Source organism: Adiantum capillus-veneris, chromosome 11, assembly GCF_014529385.1.
Source record: "Adiantum capillus-veneris isolate H3 chromosome 11, ASM1452938v2, whole genome shotgun sequence".
In the NCBI taxonomy this organism is placed as follows: Eukaryota; Viridiplantae; Streptophyta; class Polypodiopsida; order Polypodiales; family Pteridaceae; genus Adiantum; species Adiantum capillus-veneris.
The window spans coordinates 47266140-47291720 of NC_140941.1; the positions used below are offsets into that span (position 1 = coordinate 47266140).

The following is a 25581-nucleotide window of genomic DNA, read 5'->3' on the forward strand; positions in this document are numbered from 1 at the left end:
CGATTTTCAACCGGCTCAAGGCTAAGCTGAGGCAATACTTTCACGAACAGCGATTCCAGTTAAACTCAACCTAATGATTTTATCACTTTCTTATTGTTTTAGAAAGCCACCTTGACCCTTTCACTTGTTTTTTGGCCTGCCCAAAGGGCTAAGGCCATAGTGATGTGTTCCCTTTTCGTTAGTGAAAAATCTCATATGTATTTAAAAATAAAAAATAAAATAAAAATGTTTGATTGGTGAGTATTGTAGTGAACACTCATGAGAAAGTTATGAGTGAAAGTTATGAGTGAAAGCCAGTGGGAGACAATATGATGTTTTCTCTCAAAAGATATTGAGATAAGATTTTTTCCAAGATTATATTATTGATTGTTCCCAAAATTAGAGTCTGGCTCCTCTTTTCTCGTGCAACCTCCATGACCAAGTGTTTATTTGTAAAAAATTAAAAGGGTTTTAACTTTTTGGTGATTGGTTTCTTAAGTTAGTCCCGAGGAGGGGACAAACTGTTTCCCACTCGAAAGGAAAATCTTTAATGAGTTTGGGGACGAGCGCGCCAGTGGGGATAGATTTGGAGAGATTCTCTCTCTCTCTCTCTCTCTCTCTCTCTCTCTCTCTCTCTCTCTCTCTCTCTCTCTCTCTCTCTCTCTCTCTCTCGTGTTGAGTAGTTTGCACCGTTGCATGAGGTGCGTCTTGTGTCGATCGTTGCCCTTAGTTTCATCAAGCGACCAGGGGACGTATGCAAAGCATGAGCAGGAGGAGTATTAATAGCAAATGGAGCTGTGCATGCAGGAGCACTAGGCAATGTGGCAGTAAATGGTTAGCGAGGGGGTCAAGACTCAGAGCAGGAGTGATCATAGCTGGAGACATATTATAATGACTATTAAATTTATTAGCAAGAGGGAAGCCGAACTGGGACTCACTTACTTATGTTTGTGAAAGCAGAAGAAAGAGAAGAGGAGGTGGAGCTTCGATAGGTTGAAGGGAAGGAGTGTAGAGGTTAACGATGTGAAGGAGCCCACAAAGGATGTTAACGGAGACTATGATGAGGAGCAACTTGCTATCGATACTAGGTGCAGTGGTGGCCGCTGTAGTAGTACCCTACATTTCTAGTTGAATCACTCACTTCTATAATGTTGTGTAGGCGTTGACCTCGATCTTACACTTTGCGAGCATGCCTCATGACAATTCACACAAGGGCTGAGCCTGCATATTCTATAACAGGTAGTACCTAATTGCTGTATAAGCAGGAGTAGTACGCCAATGGATTATGGGGCTGCTACCTTCGACTTCCAAGTTATATCCTCTTGAGTCTCGCAGTCTCCATTTCTAGAAAGGGGGGCCTGGGCCAAGTGATTCTACCAATTTGTTGGCGTTGACACTTCTTATCCTATATAGCCACCCCTTCATCGCTCTCTCTCTCTCTCTCTCTCTCTCTCTCTCTCTCTCGACTTTGATCACTGTGTCTCTCAGAAGAACATGTGTCAATTCATAAAAGACACCTCAGAATTAGCGCATTCTCATGCACTCTTTGCCCAGGCATCTCCCCTACAAGGTAAACAAAATGCTATTGACGTCTATAACTGGACACTGCTACACTCTTCACTCTCTCCCTCAAGATCAATATCGACCCTCACCGTGTGTAACACAAGTCTTCAACAATTTAACACTTGTGTGTGTGTGTGCGTGTGCGTGCTTTCCGGCAATTCTATCTCGGTTTCAATTTTAATCTACCTAGCCTAGAGCCTGCGCAGGAATGTTTGAAATTTGAAGGGTATTTTGGGAATTTCCACAAATTAGAGGGGTATTTTGATAATTTTCCCTAAGTTTTGCTATAGCCTCGTCTTCTTGGTTGCAGGCCTCGTGATTTCTCTCTTCTTCTTCTCTCTCTCTCTCTCTCTCTCTCTCTCTCTCACACACACACACACACACACAGTGCACACATTGGACTTTTCCCATCTTGCAGACTTCGTCAAAGAGTTCATTTCTTCTCGAACGACACTGATAAACGATGGGCTTCTCCTTTTCACGACGGGCCCTCACACAGCTCTGCCTTTCCCGTCACAAAGTGCAGCGGGCTCAAACGCGTGTGCAACCAAAGGCAGATCTCTGACTAATAGCTCATACATAGGCTATAGATCTCTTCTACAGAAATCCCTTAAAGCAATTCAATGCGCAGGAATTGACTCCAAAAATCACAACGCTAGATTTGTTGTAGACAGCAGCTTATTTACACAGAAGAGAGCAAACATATATGCCTAGCTTTCTCACGTATTGCGCTTTTATCAAGGCAAAATTCGGGAATTTTCGTCAGTTTAGTCCAGGTACTTCTCTTTCTCAATCCACGGTATTTCATGTGAAATTTTGCTATCATTTAACAGAAATGGACAGAAAGCTCATTGCAGCAAGTACCATGCCTAGATGTTTGCCATTGGAAGAAAAGGGAACATATGGCGTATTGGTTTTTTGTGTATCTGTATGGACTCAATACATACTCATACATTCGCTTATATCTTGTTGAAGTCATTCTGAAACCAGGTCTAGTCTCGGCAATCTTTTGCAGTTTTTTTGGTGACTGAATATACTGCCTCTTTTAGTGTGTTGATTGTAAGCAATCTGCCTTGATTATAGCTGCCTTGATTATATTCGGTTTTTTTGGTGACTGAATATACTGCCTCTTTTAGTGTTTTGATTGTAAGCAATCTGCCTTGATTATAGCTGCAACTTCTCCTAGCTTTCATTACTTGTCATGCTTTAATGGTACCCCTTCGCCCCTTGTTGTAGACCTCAAGTTTGCTTCCTCTTGCTGTTGGTATGCAGGACCAGGCAAAGTTTGATTAAAAAAGAACTCAAGGGAGCAGAAAGCTACTCAGATGCTAGGTGTCGAGCCACCTGCTGTTGTCCTGCTTGCGCAGTCCCTTGTAAATAGAATCTCTGATGTGGCCAACTCTGCACGAAATGCAGTGGTTGATCAAGACACGTTCATGCAGCTGGCATGCTATTTGGAGCGTATTGTGCCTGTATGCATTGAGCTACAAAGAGGCCGTGACACGTCCCCCATGATTCGTGAGATTCTTGAAGCGCTTGTGCGGGACATAGACAGTGTTGACCGCCTTATTAGTGAATGCAGCAACAAGAGCCGCATTTACCTCGTCACACATTCTAGATCAGTTGCACAGCAGCTTGAGCATGCAGTTCATGATCTTGGGCGAAGCCTTTGTCTTATCCCTTTGTCATCAGTGCAAGGCCAGGAAGACACCAAAGCAGTCATCGACTCCCTTTCTCGCGACATGCAGCAGGCACATTTTGAAGCAAATAAATCTGATGACAGGATCTGCCAGCTTTTGAGCCAAGACAGTATGGTTCTACAGAGCGATCGTGATTTGCAACACACTTTGTTGCTAGATATAGCTCGCTCAGTTGGCATTGAGGATGCTCCACGCAATCCGAGCGCTCTGAAACTGCAGGTTGAATTACTAAAGAACGACCTGCAAGGTGCAACTGAGGCCTATGATCTGCAAATGATGGATCTTCTAGGAAATATGGTTGAGAATTGGGCACAAGGCACTGAATCGGTAGGTACCTTGGATGGGAGTACGAGTCGCCAGCAGCAAAAGCGTGTTGAGCCACTTTATGAATCGTTTGTGTGCCCTTTATCAAAGACGGTAATGCGTGACCCTGTGACAGTGGAGAGTGGTTGGACTTATGAGCGAAGTGCAATAGAGAAATGGTTTCGCGAATGCAAAGAAAATGGACGACCTATGGTTTGCCCTATGACTGGCAAGGAGCTGCAAACTACAGCTGTGAAGCCCAGTATAGCGCTTCGCCATACCATTGAAGAGTGGACAGCAAGGAATGAATCTGCCAGAATAGAGAACGCAAAGATTTTACTAACCTCCAGAATTTCTCAGCAGGACATGCTACATGGTTTGAAGGATGTGCAAGTGCTGTGCGCAAAAAGCAAGCTGAACAAGCATAAAGTGAGAAATGCTGGTTTAATTTCAGAGATTGTCAACTGTTTGAAACATGGAGAGCAAGTTCGATGCTCAGCTCTTGCTACGCTACGCTGCCTTGCTGAAGATGAAAATGACAATAAGGTTAGTTATATTATTCGTAGTCAGATAGTTTAAGGGCTATGACCCATTTTTTCCTATTCATTCAAGTAACGACTTGTTGATATCAAGGATGAAGGGGAACTGCAGAAGCATAATGGATTTACCTGACACAGTAGAAGTAAGAATTAGACAATATTCATAAAACATGGGAGTAGATTATGGCTTTGCCAAAGTCTGGGTTGGGACATTGAAAACAATTGTTTCATTGTTCAATTGTGATGCTTAACCAAATCGAAACGGATTGGTTTAGATATCAATGATTATGCATGATTTGAACCTGCAAGCAAGCACATTTTATTTTCAATGAACTAAAGTTTGACACATTTCAAAAGTTTTTATGTGTGCAGTGGAGAAAAATTATCTCAGAAAGCATTCGCTTAACTTTTTCCTTTTGTTTCTACGCTCTTGAGTGGTGTTACGACTTCTGCTGGCAAAGCTTTGAAAAGAAATGAAAACACAGGAAAAGAAGATTTACACGCTGAGGGTCCCTCTTCCCTTGCTGGCTGATTGTTTACTTTCTTCATGGCATTGTGGAGACTTGTGGAAGCATTACAAAGTGAGAGCGTGTGAGCAAATGTTTCTTGTACGGCAGAAAATACTGTGCCCTTTCTTTGTAACAATGATACTTTAGATTGACCTCATCTGGGAATGGAAATGCTTATCAGCCCTTGCATATCCTATAATTTTACAAGGGAAGCTTCTCCTTCTGTTGAAATATGACCACTTTTCAGTAGCCTAGCTATGAATATCTTTGGCCTGCTAAATCAGGCCTGGAGTGCTTTAGGCATACATCTCATTATCTTATCATTCTTCAGCCTGTCCAAGGGTTGCAATGTTATGAGGTGTCTCTGTCACCAATAGGGATATCTTGGCTTCTGTTTACTTTTATTTGATTTGATTTGATTTTTGCTTTCTTTCTTTGTTTTCAAAGCGCTTGAAACATGCAACTGGATAAGTCTCGGAGGCCTTATTAGATAAATGCATAGCTAGTGTGAAATGGGCCAAGGTCGATGGGCCACGTGTGGCTTGTGTTTGAATTATCCGGCATTGAAATCCTAGGTATGTGTGCCAATGAATGAGGATTCGAGAACTTTCTTGAATTTGGACAAATTCGGTCATAAGGTTATGTGTGAAATGAATCAACGGTTTAGGGTTATGAGCAGTCCTTTGGACTACACTTTTGTAGCAAGATCTCCATTTGGGGCGTGTTTTATCCTCCATTTGGGAGCTAGACTATGTTCGCATACAAGAACACTAAGGTTCGGGTTTCTGTAGATCTATTATTCTGGTGTAACAAGAAGCTCGGTGGGTGTTGCAGTTTCCACATCTATTGAATAGTAGTCTGAGAGATCATATTGGGTGTATGTATGCATATTGTGGTCACAGGTTACGTTGCGACAATTACTTACTATTTTTGGTTCGCCGCAGGTTTTGTGCAGATTTTCTGATTTTTTGCAAACATTTCTAACAATAATGAAATCAATTAAATTGTTAGTGAGAAGTTGGATAAGAACAACTTCCATGCCTGAAAGTTTAGAATGACTAATTTCTTGATGGGTAAAGGTTATTCGGAATGCATTGAAGGTGGGCAAGAAGAAGCACCAGCATTGCCATTTGGAGAATCCAACTCCTTAACAGGTAAAAAGTCTTCAAAGATTGGAAACCAAGGAGCATGAAAGGCCACCCATTGGTTATCGGTTCGGACTTTGCATGATTGGGCAGATGTTTTGCACACTGACTTCGACGAGGTGCTTGATATTACCTCTGATCATTTTGCACACTATTTACTACCGAGCTGGCGACATAAGCTAGAGAGTAGGTGTGGTCTCATGTTTGGCTTGATTCTAGCACTGTCATTGTTAGAGGTCATATTGGATGTCATCTTGCTCGCTCTATGCATTAGGGATGTGTGCTGGCCCGTATTTATTAATACTACTTGGCAGAGTGTCACGGGTTGGTGACGTGGCATGACCCCAAGGGGGTTAGTGGGACGGGTTTTAGTGTTATGGTTTTTGTGTTGAGATCATAAACGTATCGGTCCAATGCGTTCGTCTGGCCTTTCCTAGACTCACTCTCCCTAGGAAGGTGGTCCATGCCAATCTCTTGGACAAAGCCGGAATCCTTTGTGTAGTATTTGCATATGAAGTCATCTGCATGATGCTAGGACAATGGTGTGATCTTCGGGTCCTTGGCTAACTTGAGTGTGTTTTGTAGAATCCGCCCGAGAGGCCTAAAACCTAGAAGAAGAAAAAGAGACGATTTTTTAACTTACGGAGTCCTGACGAGTGGCCCAAAGGGTTAGAAAGATTAATCCTAACCGACCCAACTTACAAATACTTGCTGAGGGGCCTAAAATTAAAGGAGACACACACAAAGATGCGTAAAAATGACCATGTGGCAACAGCTGTAAAACTTTTGCAAATTGCGTTGACATGCTGACGTGACACTGCCATATGGAGATGCCGCTTTGTATGTCACAAATTGCTGACGTGTCAAGCCATTGAACGGAGCCAATTTGCGGATCCCAATCGAGGAGCCCAAACCCTAGAAGAAGCAGTAGAAGAAGTTTTACGAAATTGCAAAGTCTTGCTTAGTGGCTTATTTTTAAAGAAGAGTTCCCACTAACTTATGGGACCCATAGTTACTGGGGAACGCATTCCCTAGGCCTTGGAATGCCGGAACGCCGTTCCCTCCCTCTCTGCAAGGCCGGAACGTCCCAGAACATTTTGCCGTTCCGGGTGACCACTTGATACCGGAACGGCCGGCCGCAACGGCTCGGAACGGTCAACTCTGTGCTCCTGTTGCCTCTTCTGCCAGAAAGTGCTAGCGCTAGGTTTGCTTATATACAAACTTAGCAAAATTGCCCTACCTACTTTCCAACAAAAGTCACTTGATAAATAATAAGTGAAAAATGTCAAAAATAGGGAAAATAGGTCTATGCACTTTAAAAATGCTCCTGATGGGTTCTGATGGAAATTTGATGATCATGCTGTGTGCAACCGGAGGATATGCATCTACTCTACGTGTCTGGGTATGCACGGTTTGCGAACAGACTCACAAAAGTGCCAGATCACTTCCTATTCTAGACTGACTTGACTGAACTGAACCCTGGTCATGCTGTAGCTTGTCCACGGACACACAGGGTTGGATGTGTCACGTGACAGAAAAATATGCCAGGGTTGGGGAATGCTATTCCTAGTCTGCATGACAACTGGAGACCATGGAACCAAGCCAAAACCCGAGCTAAACATGGCTAGATATGACCCGACATGAGAGAACAACCTCACAGTGGCCGGGCACAGCCACAAAACAACCCTCACTCCCTAATTTGCTCGTGGGAGATATCGGAGCTACCACCGGACAGGAATATGAACTCTAACACCCCCTCTTAGATCTTGGACGAGAAAAGTATCCAAGGCGCTAGAGTGAGCAATCTGCAACTATAAAGAGAGGGTTTCGTGGACGAGGATATTTGCTACAAAACTTGGGAGGTTGAATAGTACCTGGCCAGTATACCATCCAACCGCTACCCCCGAAAGACGTCCGGGAAGTATAATGTTGTTTGTTGAAAGTAAATCCAGCTTTATGAAGAATATCCTCAAACCAACCGACTCACAAGTTGCACAACCAGCATCTGCAGAAGGTACTGTTGCTGACCGCTCCAAGAGTATACATCTGAAATGAGGGTAAAAGGCATAAAAAAGAATGGTATCCGGATTATTTCCCAACTCTAAAGTGCTCCACCCTCGAGGAAAGAGTCGGAAAACTACACCTCCCTCATCTACCACATGCCAGAAACTCCAAGCTGCTACGGAATTCCAAGAAGGGATGTCAGGTGCGGCGGAAGAGAATAAGGATTTTGCTCAGATCTAGTACTCTGCACACAAACACAAGGGACACTTTACTTCACTTGAAAGAACTGAAAGAAAGAGAGAGACAAGAGAGAGACAAGAGAGAGAGAAAGAAACGACACAGGGATGTCGGGTCCCAACCTTCAAGGGCCCCCTTGCTCTGCTGCCAAAGCAAGTACTTTCTTTATTCTTGCACAAATGCTACTACAATGACTGGATGGTGAGATGCTGATGCTAAGGGGTACTGATGGTGTGGTACTTGATGATGACTATGACGACGACGACGACGACGGAGACTGCGACGATGACGTCGTCGTTAAGTCCGGGATCTGCTACAATGGCGACGAAGGTGTCGTGGTCAAGATAGGGATCTGCAATGACGATGACGAAGGTGTCGTCGCCAGTTCCTAGTTCGAGAAGGACCACTATCCACCTGTACAAAAGAGAACATGCCGGTCTAAGAATAAGGGAAGTAGGTGTGTCCTGTATGGTACAGTGACCAGTCTCCAGGGACCAATCTGGAAGACAAGGCATAGGAACTACTGCTCGGGTGCACTATGAAGAGCAACCGTCACACCACAAATCCGAAAGACGGGGCAACCACCGAAATGGCTCAGGGAAAACATCCTCCAAGATAATAACTGCACTGTGGACTCAAGCACACCATCCAAAACCGCAAGAAATGGGCAAAGAAAGACACCATGCATGGTACTCTGCTCAATGGAGCATCGGTAGTCAACTGAAGATAATAACCTGGAAGCCCTCTCTGAAAGAGAAGTATCCTCAAAAGTATGTTCTGAGGTAGCAAGTGACTCAACCCTCGTCGGAATAGAGCAAACATTGACACTGGAAGCTCAAGAGCTAAAGTTGAGGACTCCCCCAAAGATAGAAAGTCCCCCTCCCGCTCAATCCTGGGGAAAGAGAATAAGTACCACCAGAAAGAAATTTGAGACAACGTAGAGTAAAACTGCTTCCTCTGTAAATGAATAGCAAAGCTTGAATCTCATGAAACTCGAGACTCAAAGAGAATCACACCACCGGTAAATTCGAACTGCGAAGAATAGGAAGACCTGAAAGGTCATCACCTGAGGATCATGTTTGCCAAAGAAGCCGTCGAGGTTCAAAAAGACCTAGCTACTCAAGCAAACTCCTTGAGATCAAACCAAATGTCTGCCATATCTTTGCATCTGCCAAGATTAAACCGGTCGGTACAATCCAATACAAAATGCCAAACTGCATACAGACTCGAAATAGTAACTTGCTTCCTGAAAAATCTTCATCATAAAACTGTCCTTCCTACTTGTGCTCAAAAGAACATAGCCACAACTAAACTGTGCAAGCAATATCCAATACACAACATAACTCCAATACTCAAGCGGAGAGTAAAGAAACCAGCTTGCGGAACTAGCCCGTGAAGGACGCTGGGGATGATTGGTAACATGCCAGAAAACTAGGCACAAAACTGCAAGGGAAGAATGTAACAGACTTGGACACTCCAAGTCAAGAATCAACCGCGACAGCACCAAATTACCACTTCAAAACAATTCACAGATCACAATAGATTTGCACTGGCCCGGCGGAGTTCCGTGCCTAGAGATATTGGCCCCAAAGACTGGCGCTCCTTTCGGTATTTCTTTTTGTATTAATCAATCATCAAAGTACAAGAGAGCGGTTAGGGTTTCACTCTCAGACTCTGCGTCCAGATGCTCTGAGAAGTGAGGCCCTCACCACTAATTTAAAGGTTACAAGGGATGCCCAAAAGCAGAGCCCCAAAAGCTTTTAAAATCAAAAGCATCAATTCTCTCTCTCTCTTAGAGAGTCTTTTCTCTTTTTTATTATAAAAAAGCAAAAGCAAAATTCGCGTCGCTCATCATTTTCCATTTTTTTTTTTTAATAATCCGCCTCCGCGATTTCCGGAATTTAGGGTTTCTAGCAAAAATTAGGGTTTGCAGGAATTTTAGGGTTTTTGGCAGAAATTAGGGTTTTTGCTGTCCGCCACGTCATCACTTTGTGACATACCCCCCTCTTGAAAGCATTGTAATCGACCGCGATTACGCCTGCAAAACCGACAAAAGCCATAAACTGTCTTAGCAGACACTGACTGTTAGTACCTATGTACTAGGAACGCACATCTAGCACATGTACAAAATCGACAGTCACATCACACGACATCACAGGACATCACCAGACATCACAGGACATCACATGACATTCAACATTCATTCGGATCTTAGACCATGATTTATCGGCAATGTAGCTAGCAATCACATGTAGGTCCAATCGGGACCTCATCGATGTCCGATTGACTAACCCCTATTGCAACCATGTCTATTCGAGATCAATCAGACCAAAATGCTGCAGTCATTTCGGCATCAGTTCCTGCACTCACAAGAAGTCAAGAACAAATCAGTATCATAATCAGGAATTCCATTTCATAAAGTCATCCAGAAGAATACTGTCAGCTCTCAGTATCCCTGAAGCTCAAAGAGACATCAGTGACTTTAGTATCAAAATCGAGGCATCTGTTGACAAAGGAGTGGAGTAACTCCCCTCTTGTGCATCCCACTGCACCAGATCTTCGACCAAGCTGAATTCTGGGTTCCATTTGGAGTAGACTATGCTAAACCAAAAGCATCGAGGTAAAGTTTCACAATCCGAGGAGTATCTGCTAGGTCCTCCTCCTCCATCCACTTCGCATCAAATGCAGGAAAGTTCTTGAACTTAACCAAGAACTGCCTTCGGACTTTACCTTTCTTCGTATCATTATGTGCCAAAATCTATTCAGGAACAAGGATCTCCTCGTTTTCTTCCACTTCGGGTTGCTCATCAGGCTCCCCATCATCAGGCACATCACCCTTAACAGGGTTCAAGAGACTCACATGCAATGCATTATGAATCCTCCAAGTATCTGGCAGTTCCAATCGGAAGGAGACATCATTTATCTTGTCAGTAATATGGAAAGGTCCGTAGTATCACATACTAAGCTTTGGAAAAGGCCTCTCCTTTCCCTTTTTCTTTCTTAGGCGTGCCTTCTCAAAAGTAAGAGCCCCCAATCATCCTCCTTCAGTTTCCAGTCGCGACGATGGCGATCCGCTGCCTTTTTCTGTCGTTCTTGAGACTTCTGTAAAGTCTCGCGAACCTTGGCAAAAGCCGTATCCAAATCTCGCGAATATTCATCCGCTTCAAATTTCTAATCTTTCGTGCTCAGGAAGGATGGAACCTTCGCAGCAGTTTCAACAATCTCTCATGGCGTCTTCCCCGTCGAAGAGTGTATCGTGTTATTGTAGGCAAATTCCACCAAAGGTAAGTTCTTTTCCCATTGAGTCTTCTGATGCGAGATACAAGACTTCAATAAATCTAAAATCACTGAATTGGCAATCTCAAATTGCCCGTCAGTCTGCAAGTGGAACGATGACGAGAACTGCAACTACGTGCCAATGTTCTCCCAAATTGCCTTCCAAAACCAACTCATAAATCTGGGGTCTATGTCGGAGAGAATCGTCTCAGACGTGCCATGTAATCGGAAAATCATCGTGATCATTCTGTATTCTCGGGAGATAAAAAAAAAATGAAATCCATTTCAATATTTTCCCAGGGGCGGGTGGGTATGGGTAAAGGTTGTAACAATCCCTGTGCCTTATGCCTGTCAAACTTGACCTTTTGGCATACCAAGCAACTGCGCACAAACTCTTCCACATCCTTCTTCAGTCTCCGCCAAAAGAAATCTCTCTCTACCCCTTTCATGGTGGTAGCAATGCCGCAGTGACCCGTAAAAGGTGGACAGTGGCAATCAGTCATAACCTTTTCCCTCAACGGCTGTGTAACGCACAACATAGTCTTTTTCATCAAGTAGCCTTCCCGAAGGGAGTATCCAGCTACTGTCTCCCCATCCCGTATCCGTGTGAAAATATCTGCAAAATCTGTATCTGTGGCATACTGATCGACCATATCCTCGAAGCTCCTATGATGTATCGCGGAAATAGCCAGAACCAACGGTTTTTGAGACAAAGCATCTGCCACCACATTCTTCTGTCCCTGCACATAGACAATCTGGAAGTGAAACTGTGACAAGATGTTCACCCACTGCATCTGCTTTTCCCAAAACTGCTTCTGTGACAAGAAGTAGCGCAAACTCTGATGGTCTGTAAAGACAGTAAAATCCGCTCCGAGTAGGTAATGCCGCCACTGAGTAAGAGCGTGGATAACCGCCAAAAGCTCTTTCCCATAGATCTGTGCTGTCATCTCCGGCCTAGAGAACAAACGGCTCTCGTAAGCTATGACATGGCCTTCTTGCATCAAGACCGTATTCAGACTACGACCACAAGCATCACAAAATACTTCAAATGACTTCTGCAAGTCCGGCAAAGTCAAATCTGGTCCTGTAGTGAATTTCTCTTTCAATGTCCGAAAGGTAGTAACCTCTGTGGGTCCCCACGAAAAAGGTACTCCTTTCTGTGTCAAGGTATGCAAAGGGGAAGCAACCTCTGCAAACTTTCGTATGAACCGCCTGTAGTACGAACACAGTCCCAAGAAGCTTCTAACTTCATGGACATTCCTCAAATCGGGCCAATCACGGATAGTCTCTATCTTGGCCGGGTCCATTTGCACTCCTGCTGCTGACACAATGTGTCCCAAAAAGTGTATCCATGGTAGGAAAAATTCACTTTTCTTTGCATTAATCACTAGCGTGTGATCTCGTAATGCCTAAAAGACTTGAAGCAGATGATCTCTGTGTTCTGCCTCATTCTTGGAGAAAACAATGATGTCGTCAAAGAAAGTGCCAACAAATAGCCTGTACTCTCGAAAAATCCTATCCATCATCCGGTTAAATGTCGCAGGAGCATTGGTTAAGCCAAAAGGCATCACCAAAAACTCAAATAACCCAAAAGTCGTCCGAAAAGCTGTCTTGTAGACATCTCCTGGTGCTATCCTGATCTGATGATATCCACTCTTCAAGTCAATCCTGCTAAAGCACGAGGATCCCTGTAACCTGTCGAGTATATCATCGATCCTAGGAATCGAAAATCTGTTCTTGATGGTGATTTCGTTGAGAGTGCTATAATCTATGCACATTCTCCAAGATCTGTCTTTCTTCAAAACCAACAACACTGGAGAGCAATACGGTGAAGTACTAGGCTGGACAAGACCCTTTTCCAAGAGGTCTTTCACTGAGTTCATAATCTTTTCATTCTGTACTCGGCTCACACGATAAGGTGGCCGATTCGGTGGCGTGCTTCCAGATATCAGATCAATGGTATGATCTTCAGGCCCTCTCAAAAGCAATCGGCATGAGCGTGGAGAAAAATCTTGGCGTTCTTTTCTTCAGGTCAAAACATATTCAACCTTTATCCATTGTTCAGTTCTCCCAAAAGAATGAGTAAGAAAACTGAAGTTCATCAAGTACAATCTCTAAGCCCTTCATTTATCAAAGTCGCTTTCTCGGCCCGGTAGTCAACCACGGCGTAGTTCTTGTGGTACCAAGGGATCCCGAGTAGAACGTCACTCACGTGCCCTGAACACCCCTGTCATTGCAAACGAAGTTTGCCAATGCTCGGTGTAATGGCAACATCCCATCCGGGTGCCAGTCGAACTACCTCCGCCTGTGGCGTCAGTCTGTCGGGCGTAGTTCCAAATCGAGCTGCCAATTCCAAGTGAAAAGAAGTTGGCCTTGGCTCCTTCAAAAGAGCTTCCTGATCCTTCGCTTTGCCCCGAAAGCGGCAAAGTTTGTACTTTCATTCATTAGATTCGGTGCAGGTCCCACGCCATGTGGTACCAGTTTTGCTTTTCTATCTGCCTTTTCTGCCACATTCCTCAGCTGCTCTCGAACTCTCAGACCTGTCGTTGTTTTTATCATGCTGTTCTTTCTGTGCCGTATCAGGGCACTTCGCGGAAATATGTCCATGTTCCCCGCATCCAAAGCACTTCCCCTCTCTAATGAAGCGAGCTCTCTCCTCAGGAGTAAGCTTGGGTCGTGCATCCTTTTTTTTTCTCTGGGTTGCTCTTTTTCATTCTACTTTCATTCCCAGAAGTCTGTTCGGCTCGTTGTGTCATGGCCTCATCTGTGGGGTAGGTCAGACTGCCAGAGTGAATGGCAAAGCCCCGCTTCGCATGACTCATCAACTCCTGAATAGAAGCTGACTTTTGTTCCAAGCAGTGATCTCGGATCTCTGTAGGTAGACCCAAGGTAAACGGCTCAATCTGTTCTCTGAACGAGATCTTCTTGAATGAAGAGGCGGGTAGAAAAGAGCTCCAGAATCTTTCACAATAAGAATTCACTGTATCGCTCTTGGTCATCCGGAGATGGTTCCAAGCAGCTCGTATATCTCGCTCAAACTCTTGAGTCAACCAAGAAGAAATAAAAAGCCTCTTGAATTTCAGCCATGTAACTGGCACAGTCTTGCTTAATAGAAGCGTGGACCACCAAGTACGAGCATTCCCCTTAAAGTAAGAGGCAGCTCTCCGAATCTTGGAGTGCTCTGAATAGCGTCCTCCCGCGAAAGCGATGTCAAACTGCTGTATAAAAGACAAAGCCTTCGAAGCATGTGAGTATCCTGAAAAGTATCAAACTTGATTGAGTGGCCACCTTCCTTAAACTCTCGGACTTTCTTGCTTTTATCTTCGAGAAAGTCATACTGGTTGGCTTTGTAAAAATTCTTCTTGTTCGCATAAAACTTTCCGTCATCGGAATCTGAGCTGTCTGTAGACGAGTCCTCAGTAGAACTGTCAGTCTCTTGGCGAGATTTAGCCTTCTTTGCCTTTCTCTTGCCCTTTCCAAAGCGTTGCTTCTTGCTTCGCTTTTTACCTTTTCTATCTTCTTCGCTCGAATCCGAGGAGCTAGAAGAACTGTCAGAAGAAGAAGAAGAAGAACTTGGTAGGTCTTCAAACTTGACGCGCTTCTTCAATTTCTTTGCCTTGTCAAATGTCGACCGACGACCCAAATATCCCGGGAAGTCAGTGCCTTTCTTCTGCTTTTTGCCGTGCTTTTTGGCTTTCTTTTGCGTGTCAAAAAGCTGGGCAATCCGTGCATCAACCATGTTCTCCAGTTCCTTCTCCGTATATTTCTTGGAGGCAGAAGGTTTCTTGAGAGCGGGTTTCGGGAGTGGTGTTGTGGTTCTCTGTCACTCCATCTGTACCTCTTCCAAAGAGGTCTGGTTCATATATTTTGCCATCTTCGGGTCCTTGGCAAAATTGAGCATCATCTTTGTTGCATCGCCGATCAACTGGCGACGCTCTATCTCTCGCCGCTCCGCCTAAGTAGGCCGAGGCGGGCCATACTCTCTGCCTGAATCTTCGTTGTGATCCCAGCCCACATCTCCAGATGCAGAGGGAGTCGACTGATCATTGCCTGAAGCCATAGGTGCCGCGGAAAAATTCGGGGATCGGATTTCCCGTAGAAGAGAAATCAGCCGTGCTCTGATACCACTGTAACAGACTTGGACACTCCACATCAAGAATCAACCGCGACAACACCAAATTACCACTTCAAAACAATTCACAGATCACAATAGATTTGCACTGGCCCGGCGGAGTTCCGTGCCTAGAGATATTGGCCCCAAAGACTGGCGCCCCTTTCGGTATTTCTTTTTGTATTAATCAATCATCAAAGTACAAGAGAGCGGTTAGGGTTTCACTCTCAGACTCTGCGTCCAGATGCTCTGAGAAGTGAGGCCCTCACCACTAATTTAAAGGTTACAAGGGATGCCCAAAAGCAGAGCCCCAAAAGCTTTTAAAATCAAAAGCATCAGTTCTCTCTCTCTCTTAGAGTCTTTTCTCTTTTTTTTTTATAAAAAAGCAAAAGCAAAATTCGCGTCGCTCATCATTTTCCAAATTAAAAAAAAAAATAAAAAAAATCCGCCTCCGCGATTTCCAGAATTTAGGGTTTCTAGCAAAAATTAGGGTTTGCAGGAATTTTAGGGTTTCTGGCAGAAATTAGGGTTTCTGCTGTCCGCCACGTCATCACTTTGTGACAAAGAACTTGCTATACTAGCCGGCTGTGGCAATCTGCTCACGTGAAGAAGGGCTGCCCCCAAGATTGGAGCTCTCCAAAGAGATGTATTGGAAGAGGCATCCAAATGTTGCTGATTGCGGGAGTAGGAATTAGATGTCCCCACTAACTACCGACACTATGTGCAAACCTGTCATCCAAAGGATCTCAACAAATCTGGTGTGGATCATCAAGAAAACCTGCCCATAAAGGGTTGTAAACCTGTCCCAAAAGTGGTGTAGACTAGCTGACAACGATCGTAAAGTGTCCCACAAATGATATTGACAAGCTCACAAGAGGGCAAGGAAGTGACCAAATTTGTAGGGCCACACTACCAATGGGAAAAGGAGAAAACATGGAGAAAGGAAGGGTCCATACTCCAACATAACCTCCTCGTACGGTTGTCATTGTTGGCTAAGGGTCTGGCACCACATGCTCCACCTCTAAACCTCATCCAAGGAAGTCAGATGATCAAACAAGAAGTGGTTTTGGAGGTAGAAGTATCCTCCTCTGCCTGTCAAAGCCAACTCCAACATATGCACTGGAACATGTACCTGAATTGCTGCGTACTAGATAAACAAGAGTCTACTGAAGCCGGAATTGGAACTTCCAGCCTGAGATGGAAAATGAAAAATCATGGAACATCCTCTGCTTCAAGTCAGGAAGAAATTCCCCTCTGTCATCCATAATCCACAATCTGGAACAAAAGTGCAACTAAATCATCAACCTGCTACCCAAAGGATAGGAAGCTCCATCGACAATTACAAGAAAGACGTGCATTTGCAAAAGGCAAAGCAAATCTGCCAATCCATCTTCTCGAAGAAAACACAGCCATAGAAAGCTCCTGCCAAAGGGATGAAGAAGATCCTACTGCTGTCCAAACACTTCTCTCAGAAGAAGAAGCGGGAAATGAGTAGCTCCCCCTCTGGCTCCACAACCGCATGCTTGCTCTCCTTGCGGGAAAGCACGGTAACATAACTCCATTTGGGATAACTAAAGCAATCCAGCACTGCTACACATCCTGCAGTCTCATTGGGTTCCCCTCGGTGAAGAGAGGTCGAGGTAATCAAGGGTAAAGGCGGAGAAGTTGTATACAAAGATCCAAGGCCTCCACATACCCAAAGCTGCCCCGAACTTGGAGAAAACCAGAAAAAACAGCAAGCTTCTTCTCTCTCAACCATGTCCAAGACCGCACCGGATCAGCCATATCCGAGCACTCAGGTGGTCGTAACACCATAGAGCTCTCATACCATGTCAAAGGTGGCAGCGGAAGATGCAATGAGGACAAGACCTGGCTTGTGATCCGGTGCGTACCTCGACTCTGATCTAGAACACCTGCAATGCCAAACACATGAATAAGGCACACTTGTGTAGAAGAGAGATCACATAGGTAGAATGAGACATGACATCTGAGAATGAAAGAGAGAGAGAGAAAGAGAGAGAGAGAGAGATCTGGGAAAGGCTCTCCATGCTGATAACAATCTGCTCATACAAGTGACCAAGGGTGGTTTGGCATAGAACTGACATGCCAATGGATAGACCCGAGGACTTGCGACTGCCTATTGACACTACCAACTGCTCTTGCACACGAGACCACTGACACGGTCTCGACACATGGGCTCCACCGAGCTGCATATCCTCCCGGCAATAGGATGGATCTGGAGAGAGGAATCAAGGCTCAAGGCTGTTGTCGTATGGCTGCCCTCTAGAGGGACAAGGAATCCTCTGCTCTCCTAGGCCAGCATCAGAGATGCGCTGCCTGTGCATGGGATCGTCCACCATAGGGATGCCCTGAGGAGAAAACTCTAGGAAGTAATGCTTGCTGTCCATGATGTGCTGCCCAACGAAAACGCTGGGGCTGACCTAATGTGCGGGAAAGCGCCGGGCTGATCCAAGCCAAAAACGCTGGCTGATCTGCAGCAAAACGCTGGGCTGCTCTGTAGAAGAAATGCTAGGGCTGCAAGCAGAAAACTCTGGGCAGATCTGCCCCTCCTGCCCATCACCCGTGATAGGGCTGCCCTCTAGGGGCTCCCTCCTGTCCCCAGGGCACTTGCACATTGCCTAGATGTGACTCCCCCTTGCTCCCTATATAGGCTCAACATCAGCCTGCCCGACCCAGACCTCCAGCCTCATGACCTTGATAAATGGGGGAAAATAGGGAATAGGTGTGAAGAGGGCACTGGATGCACATAGGCTCACGGGGAAAAATACGCCAGGGTTAGGGAATGCTTGTAACAAACTACTGACGTGTCAAAGCCTAAAGAATGGAGCCAACTTACAGATGATGTGGCTGCCCGAGAGCAGAAACCCTAACCCTAATTTCTGCCAAAAACCCTAACTGCTGAAACCCTAATTTGAAAAACCCTAACCCTAAAACTTGCAAACCCTAATTCTGGAAACCCTAACCCTAAAACCTGCAAACCCTAATTCTAGAAACCCTAAGAAGAACAAGCAACAGAAGAAGAAGTCCTACCAACTTATGGGGACCCCGTCCGATGGGGCCCCAAGTGACATAAAGGCATTAAAAATAAAGCAGAACACACTCAAAAGACTTTGCACATCAAAATATGATGATGTGGCACCTGTACGGAGGTCCCGAAATTCGCGGCGGGTTTTTAGGGAAATCTCGAAATTTTAGGAAAGTGATTTTTTGGGGTCAGCTTTGCATATTTGATGCTTTTAGGCTTTGGGCCTTTAAATATGAGCCTTGGGGGCCCTCTCTGGCACTTTTTAGCGCGCAGATTGCAGAGCAGGTGCTCCTCGGCTGTTGTACTTTGTGAATCGGCAGTAATATAAAGAAATATGGAAAGGGGCGCCAAGGTTTGGGGCCAATACTCTCTGGGGTGGAATTCCGCCACTCCGTGTCGCGTGTCGTCTCTCTCTCTTTCAGTTCAGTTGTTATTGAAGTGCTAAAAGTTTGTTTAGGCTGTTCTTTTCTATTGGCACGTGGTGCCCGTCTTGTGACAGTGGTATCAGAGCATCAGGCGTGTGCTTTTCTGAAAGCATACCGGTCCTACAGAGCTTTTGGAATTCGAGGTATCTTCACCCTCGAACCCGGGCTTATTAGCCACTCCCACCCTTGCTTCATCGCGCATCGGGCGCGCTCCCGTCTTCACCGCTCATGTCTTACAGGGCATAAGCCAATTAAGATCACTTGCAAGAGAAGGATCCATATTTATTTCAAGTCACTGTTTTTCTCAGAAGCAGTGCCATGCAGATGTTGATGTCTACAGCTACTAAGCAGCATACTCCAAGTACTTGGTAAGCTTTCAAGAAATAAAATAAAAATTTGCCCGAAGTTATATGGTTTCTGACATCTTCCTTCGGAGTGCAACTTTTGGCAAAGTGGGGTATCCTGAAATGCTTGCCATGGAAACCCTAGTAGATTATAACTTGAAATTTCTCGACATCTCTCAGTAGATGTCTCTTCACGAGCAGATGACCTTGGAGGTCCAGTGCGATTGCTATCTTGGGACTACCATCGCCGTCAAAGAAACACTGTTTGTCCAAGAGTTGACGGACCATGCTGTGCTCGGCTACAATCTCATGGAAGGAACCTAACCCTAATTTTTGGTGCAGGTTTCAAGGTGGAAAGTCAATCGACTTTTCGAGCTCGATTGATGTCGAGATTGCCCTTTAAGTTTGAGTTTTGTTTGATCTTGTTTGGTGATCCTGATTGGAAATTATTTGAAATGGATGGTATCTGTTTTGAACCTGTTTTGGTGCCGATTTGAATTGTTCGACTCTGGTTTGACACTAGTTTCAATGATTGGTGATTTTACTCCCGGGTGGAGAAGTGAGAAATACTGTTTTGGTATTGTTTGAACCTCGGAACGACGCAGGCCGATGCATGGGGAGCGTTTCGTTGTATGTTTGAAAACCTTCGAACGACGCAGGCCGATGTCTGGGGAGTGTTTGGTTGTATGCTTGTAAAATAATTGTTGTTGTGACTCCTGGCCCGGACGTGGATGGTTATGCGGGAGGAGTATTAAGAAGTCTGAGCAATGGTTACTCTCAGCACCTCCAAACGACGTAGGCTGCGGTCTGGGGGGCGTTTGGTTGTAAAAGGCCTCTATATCTCCTGGCCTGGACCTTTTTAGGTTATGCGGGAGGAGTGATGAGGGAGTCGTTGAATATCTCCCGGCCCGGACCTTGTTAGGTTTATGCGGGAGGAGTGTTCATCGGCGGCTTTATGTTTCTATGTCTTGTAACATGCATATGTGAGCATTTGTGTTGCATTGTGATGTGCCAACCACTGAATATTCCTAATTGGATGAGATTGCTTGGGTATGTAATTTTAGTGCATCAAGACACCCGAGGAAGATTAGTACGGTCTGGGTGTGATGGCTAATTTTACTACGCCGGAATATCAAGAGTTCGGATCTGGACGAAAGGAGAAGCTAACTCCTTGATCAAAACAGCCGATAGGAGCAGCTAACTCCTTGATCAAAAGAGCAGAAAGGAGAAGCTAACTCGTTAATAAAAAGAGCAAACTGAATGTCCTTGGAATGACCCTCGGATTTTTTTTTTGGGAGCTAACTTGAGTTGTTTTGCAGATATGCTGTAATCGCGGACGATTACTCTCTTTCAAGAAGGAGAGATGTAACAAACTGGTGACGTGTCAAAGCCTAAAGAATGGAGCCAACTTACAGATGATGTGGCTGCCCGAGCCCGTCCGATGGGGCCCCAAGTGACATAAAGGCATTAAAAATAAAGGAGAACACACTAAAAGACTTTGCACATCAAAATATGATGATGTGGCACCTGTACGGACGTCCCGAAATTTGCGACGGATTTTTAGGGAAATCCCGAAATTTTAGGAAAGTGATTTTTTGGGGTCAGCTTTTCATATTTGATGCTTTTAGGCTTTGGGCCTTTAAATATGAGCCTTGGGGACTTTTTAGCGCGTAGATTGCAGAGCAGGTGCTCCTCGGCTGTTGTACTTTGTGAATTGGCAGTAATATAAAGAAATACCGAAAGGGACGCCAAGGTTTGGGGCCAATACTCTCTGGGGTGGAATTCCGCCACTCCGTGTCGCGTGTCGTCTCTCTCTCTTTCAGTTCAGTTGTTATTGAAGTGCTAAAAGTTTGTTCAGTCTGTTCTTTTCTATTGGCACGTGGTGCCCGTCTTGTGACAATGCTATTCCCAGCCTGCCAGGACAACTAGAGACCATGGAACCAAGCCAAAACCCGAGCTAAACATGGCTAGACATGACCGGACATGAGAGAACAACCTCACAGTGGGTGGCCGGGCACAACCACAAAATAGCCCTCACTCCCTAATCTACTCCTGGGAGATATCGGAGCTACCACCGGACAAGAATATGAACTCTAACAAGTCGGACCTTGGGAGTTGTACTTTGCGACAATAATAATAAAGAAATATCAAAAGGGGCGCCAGTCTTTCGGACCAACGCGTCTTGGCTCGGAACTTCGCTGACTCGTGTTCTCTCTCTCTCTCTCTCTCTCTCTCTCTCTCTCTCTCTCTCTCTCTCTCTCTCTCTCTCTCAGTTATTTAAGTGTTCGAAGTGCTAAAGTGTGAAGTTTGCAGTTATCTCTGTGTTTCCGTCCGGTCCCTTGCCGGAAGTGATTACCGTGGTATCGGAGCCTAGCTTGCTTCCTTGCCCTCTGCAAATATCGACATGGATGGAGCACCGGAAGATCACACTGCCGAAGAAGGAAATCCACCGAGCCCATCCCCCCAAAGGCTCCCTGAGGAGACACATGACTAGTATGTGGTACGACAATTGGTATATTTAGCAGAACAACAAAGACAGAGGCATGCCGATGACATGATTGACTTGGAAGCTTTGCATAGCTATTTGAGCACCTTAAATCCCCTTGCTAACCCTGTTATGCTACCCCAACCTTCTTAGATTTAGTCCTCTCTTCCACCTGACCCTTCTCGAAATTGTGAGAGCGCGGGTGTGCGAGAGAGAGAGAGAGAGAGAGAGAGAGAGAGAGAGAGAGAGAGAGAGAGAGAGAGAGAGAGAGAGAGAGAGAGAACGCTAGTGTGGGTAAGAAGGGGCGATCAGCCCCCCATGACTACCAGAACAAGAAGACCTGTACAATAATCAGATGATAATGAAATGAGTACCCCCTGACTCCGTATATAGGAGTGCCCAAGGAAGTCCATATTGGGCGGGCGGCTGCCCCAAACTTGGGGCGGCGAGACTAGGTGTAGCCTATACATGGGTGGCCAGCCCAAAGACATACTAGCCGTACAAGTATGCTGTAAATCTCCAGGATGTGATGCCGTCACAAGCAGTGTAGCAAACTGCTGTACTCCGTTGATGCAGTGTGAAGATATTGTGTGAAGGTCCCGAACTGAGTTAAAAAAACAACTCCTTGTCGTCAAAGGAGTGCCAATAGACCTGCAAGACACTTGCCCAATAGGATATGTGGTGTCAGTAGGCAAACCGTCTAGAGAAAATGAGGAAGCCCATGAACCGTCATAAGTATGCACGGAAGCCTGTCAATGCATGAACCTGCAACCCAGGGTGTCCAGGTGGCTAAAGTTGTCTAAAACTCCAGGAAGGCCAGATGTAGCAATCTGCGTCGTAAACATCCTCTAACACAAGGAAAGCCAGACTAAGCAGTCTGCACTGTAGAAGCTACCGTAAGCTGCAGCAGTCACCGAGAGATCGCACGGACTACCACCGAATGGTGTCCTGTCAGTAGGTAGGGTAATCCAAGATGAGGGAAAAGCCAGACTCAACAGTCTGCTCTGTGAAGGGCCTTTGAGAAGAGGTGTGGTTAGACCAAGCTGTCTGCACCATAATCATCCTGTATGAAGAAGGGAAGCCAGACTGAGAAGTCTGTGCTATGAAGATCCTCTGAGAAGAGGAAAGGCGAGACCAATCTGTCTGTGCCGTCTTGCCTGTATCTCTTGTCTTTAATCCTCCGATGTCAACCAAAACAGAGTCCGCGCCAACAACGCCACCAAACCGTGACTCGGTGTGGCTCTCAATGTGAATGAGCTGGGAGTGGCCTACTTCCCAGGTCGGGGGATAAGTCTACTGTAAGGTTACCGAGGGTGAGTGTAAGCAACTCTGAAGGTAGCAATTCAAATGATCATGAGTGTAGAAGAGCAACTGCACTACCATCCAAGCCAAGCTCCGGGTGACTCCAAATGTAGTCGCGTAATGATGCCTGATCTCCCGCATCTCGCAGGTTAACTCTCCAAGAGAGTCCAAAGCACTGAAGTCCCACTCCAGTCTGTAGATCCAAGCAATGAACATGTTCAAGAAGAGATTCAATCCCTAAGTCCATGTAGATGCTCCGTCGAGGTCAAGTGGTAAGTGTCTGTCCACCCAAGATGGTGGTGTCCTCTCTGGGAAATTGTCGGAATCCCATATGCCATGAGCATGGCCATATCTCGTGTGAACTCCTCTGATGAGTGCATAGGTGTGTCCATAGCAAACCACCAGTCACCACCATCTCTGCAGTGCGCAACCGCCGAATGATGGTTGGAATGAATGGATCTCCCAAGGATCGTACGCCCGTAGATGATCAAGCGGATGCCGAAGATACCGTGTACTGCAATAGTCACTGAGAGACCGCATGGACCACCACCGGATGGTATTGTGGCAGGAGGTAACTTCATCCTCTGTGAAGAACACAAGCCAAGTTTTTGTTGTCCACCCAAAAACGCAACTGCAAGGTGATGAAAACGCTGCTGTCCAGCGATTTTCAGCGTGCTCGTACGCTCCCGGCATGGTCCGGAGTGGTGCAGAGGGGGTAGGGAGGGTGGGGAATCAATGTCACAACCCCAGGTGGGCTGAAAACAGAGAAAAAACAGCAGGTACAGGTGGCTGAAATCCGATGATCTGAAGAGGATTTGTCGCCGGCAAAGCACCGGATGCCAAGCCGGGTGAGAAGCAAGATCCGGGGTTGGAAGCCCAACGCTCCCCCCCTCTGCAGCAAACACTGCCCTGCTGTTAAAAAAACGCAGGCATTTCAGCCCTGAGAACGCAGATCTGTGCAAAATGCAAGTCTGGCTGAAAACTCAGGTAGAGGGAGGGGGTTTTTGGCGACGAAAGGACCTATACAGGCCAGCGCTTGCTGCCTTGAGGTGATCGCCATGTGGGAGAGCAAAAACGCAGGTGGAGAAGGGTTTCTCCGCGACAGAAAAGCTCCAAATTCCATTGCGTGCCTGGCTGATGCAAAAACGCTGGCTGATCCAGCCCTTGGGAGAGAAGCCTGATGCGGGAAGCACCCGATTATGAAGAGCTGAAGCTGCTGATACCATACGAGTGCGCGCACGCGCGCGCGTGTGTGTGTGTGTGTGTGAGAGAGAGAGAGAGAGAGAGAGAGAGAGAGAGAGAGAGAGAGTGGGGGGGCGATCAACCCCTCATGATTACCAGAGCAAGAAGACCCGTACAATGGTGCCCAAGGGAGTCCATCCTGGGCGGGCGGCTGCCCCAAACGTGGGCGGCTAGACACAGGTGCAGCCTATACATGGGTTGGCCAGCCCAGAGACATACTAGTCGTACAAGTATGCCTAGACCTGTGTGAAGCAGCTGAGTGGTGCAAATCTAACAGAAATCACTCTACTACTTCACGATAGAACTCTGCAGATGTCTCAGTTTCTGGGAGTTATTTTCAAGAATATGGCTTCAAGAGTACCTCTACAGATCTCCTACCGCCCGCCCCCTATGTTTCCCCACCACCTACTGCACCCACCTATTCATCAGATGGGCACCATCACCATTAGTTCTATTACTCAGCACTCCGGTGGCTGATTTGGGTCCAAAACCAAGGATGGTGGTGCTACAGTTAAATTTTTCGCCTTCTTAGGTGTCCAAGATTCTCACAACGCTCTCTAGTTCTTGCAACAGTTTGACGTCCTGTTGAGTAACGGCAATTTCACAGAAGAATCCTAGTTGTTACAAGTCACCTCTTTTCTCAAAGATAGTCCTTTAATATGGTGGGCTGCCCTAACCAAAAAACCGGACAGTCTGAAGACCCGACACGACTTCAAGCTTGCTTTCTATCCATGCTTCCTTGATGAGACATTCGAAGTAGATATAATTGCAGCATGGTCTGGCCCCAAGATGTACCCCTCGGACACACTTTCAATTTACAACCAAAGATTTTGGGACGCCTATCTGCACCATTTCTGATATTACTTTTGCGGAATAGATCGAGTACACTGTGAGCCTACCCTTTCCACTACGAGATTACTGTATAGGAAAAGTGGTATTCAATGTGCGACAACTTATGTCACATGCAAGTGGGGGCTATCACATTATGAAGAAAGAATTAGTATTGATTGACATTACCGCCCTTTCCCAGAAGAGAAACCCAAATCCTAAATCTTCCGCCAAGAGACCCCACAACCGCGAACTAGTACAGTTCCCAACACATCTATTCGATGATTGACTCCTGAAGAGATGGCACAATACTGGCTAGAAGGAAGTTGTTACAAATGTGGTCTTCACGGTCATATTACCTGGGACTCCACGTATGAACGTACAAGAACCAAGAAATCCAGACCCTCGGTTGGATTGATTTCAGATTTGATAGGTGTTCCTACTGTCGATGCATCCAATGAACCATGTAAAGCTATGGGAAAAGTAGATCAAGATGCCCTTATCCTCTTTGATTTAGGCTCCATGCAAAATTTTATCTCCCCA

At 45.7% G+C, this 25581-nt stretch overlaps 1 protein-coding gene across 1 annotated transcript in view; it reads left to right on the forward strand.

The window, feature by feature from the left end:
- The first annotated feature begins 1851 nt into the window (after positions 1-1851).
- LOC147447197 (U-box domain-containing protein 44-like) overlaps positions 1852-25581 on the forward strand; it is a 66345-nt gene continuing 42615 nt past the window's right edge. The window contains exons 1-2 of the mRNA XM_086523079.1: positions 1852-2318; positions 2815-4091. Of these exons, the coding sequence (XP_086379205.1) occupies positions 2868-4091 (1224 nt within the window). The 5' untranslated portion in view covers positions 1852-2318; positions 2815-2867. The remainder of the gene's footprint in view (positions 2319-2814; positions 4092-25581) is intronic.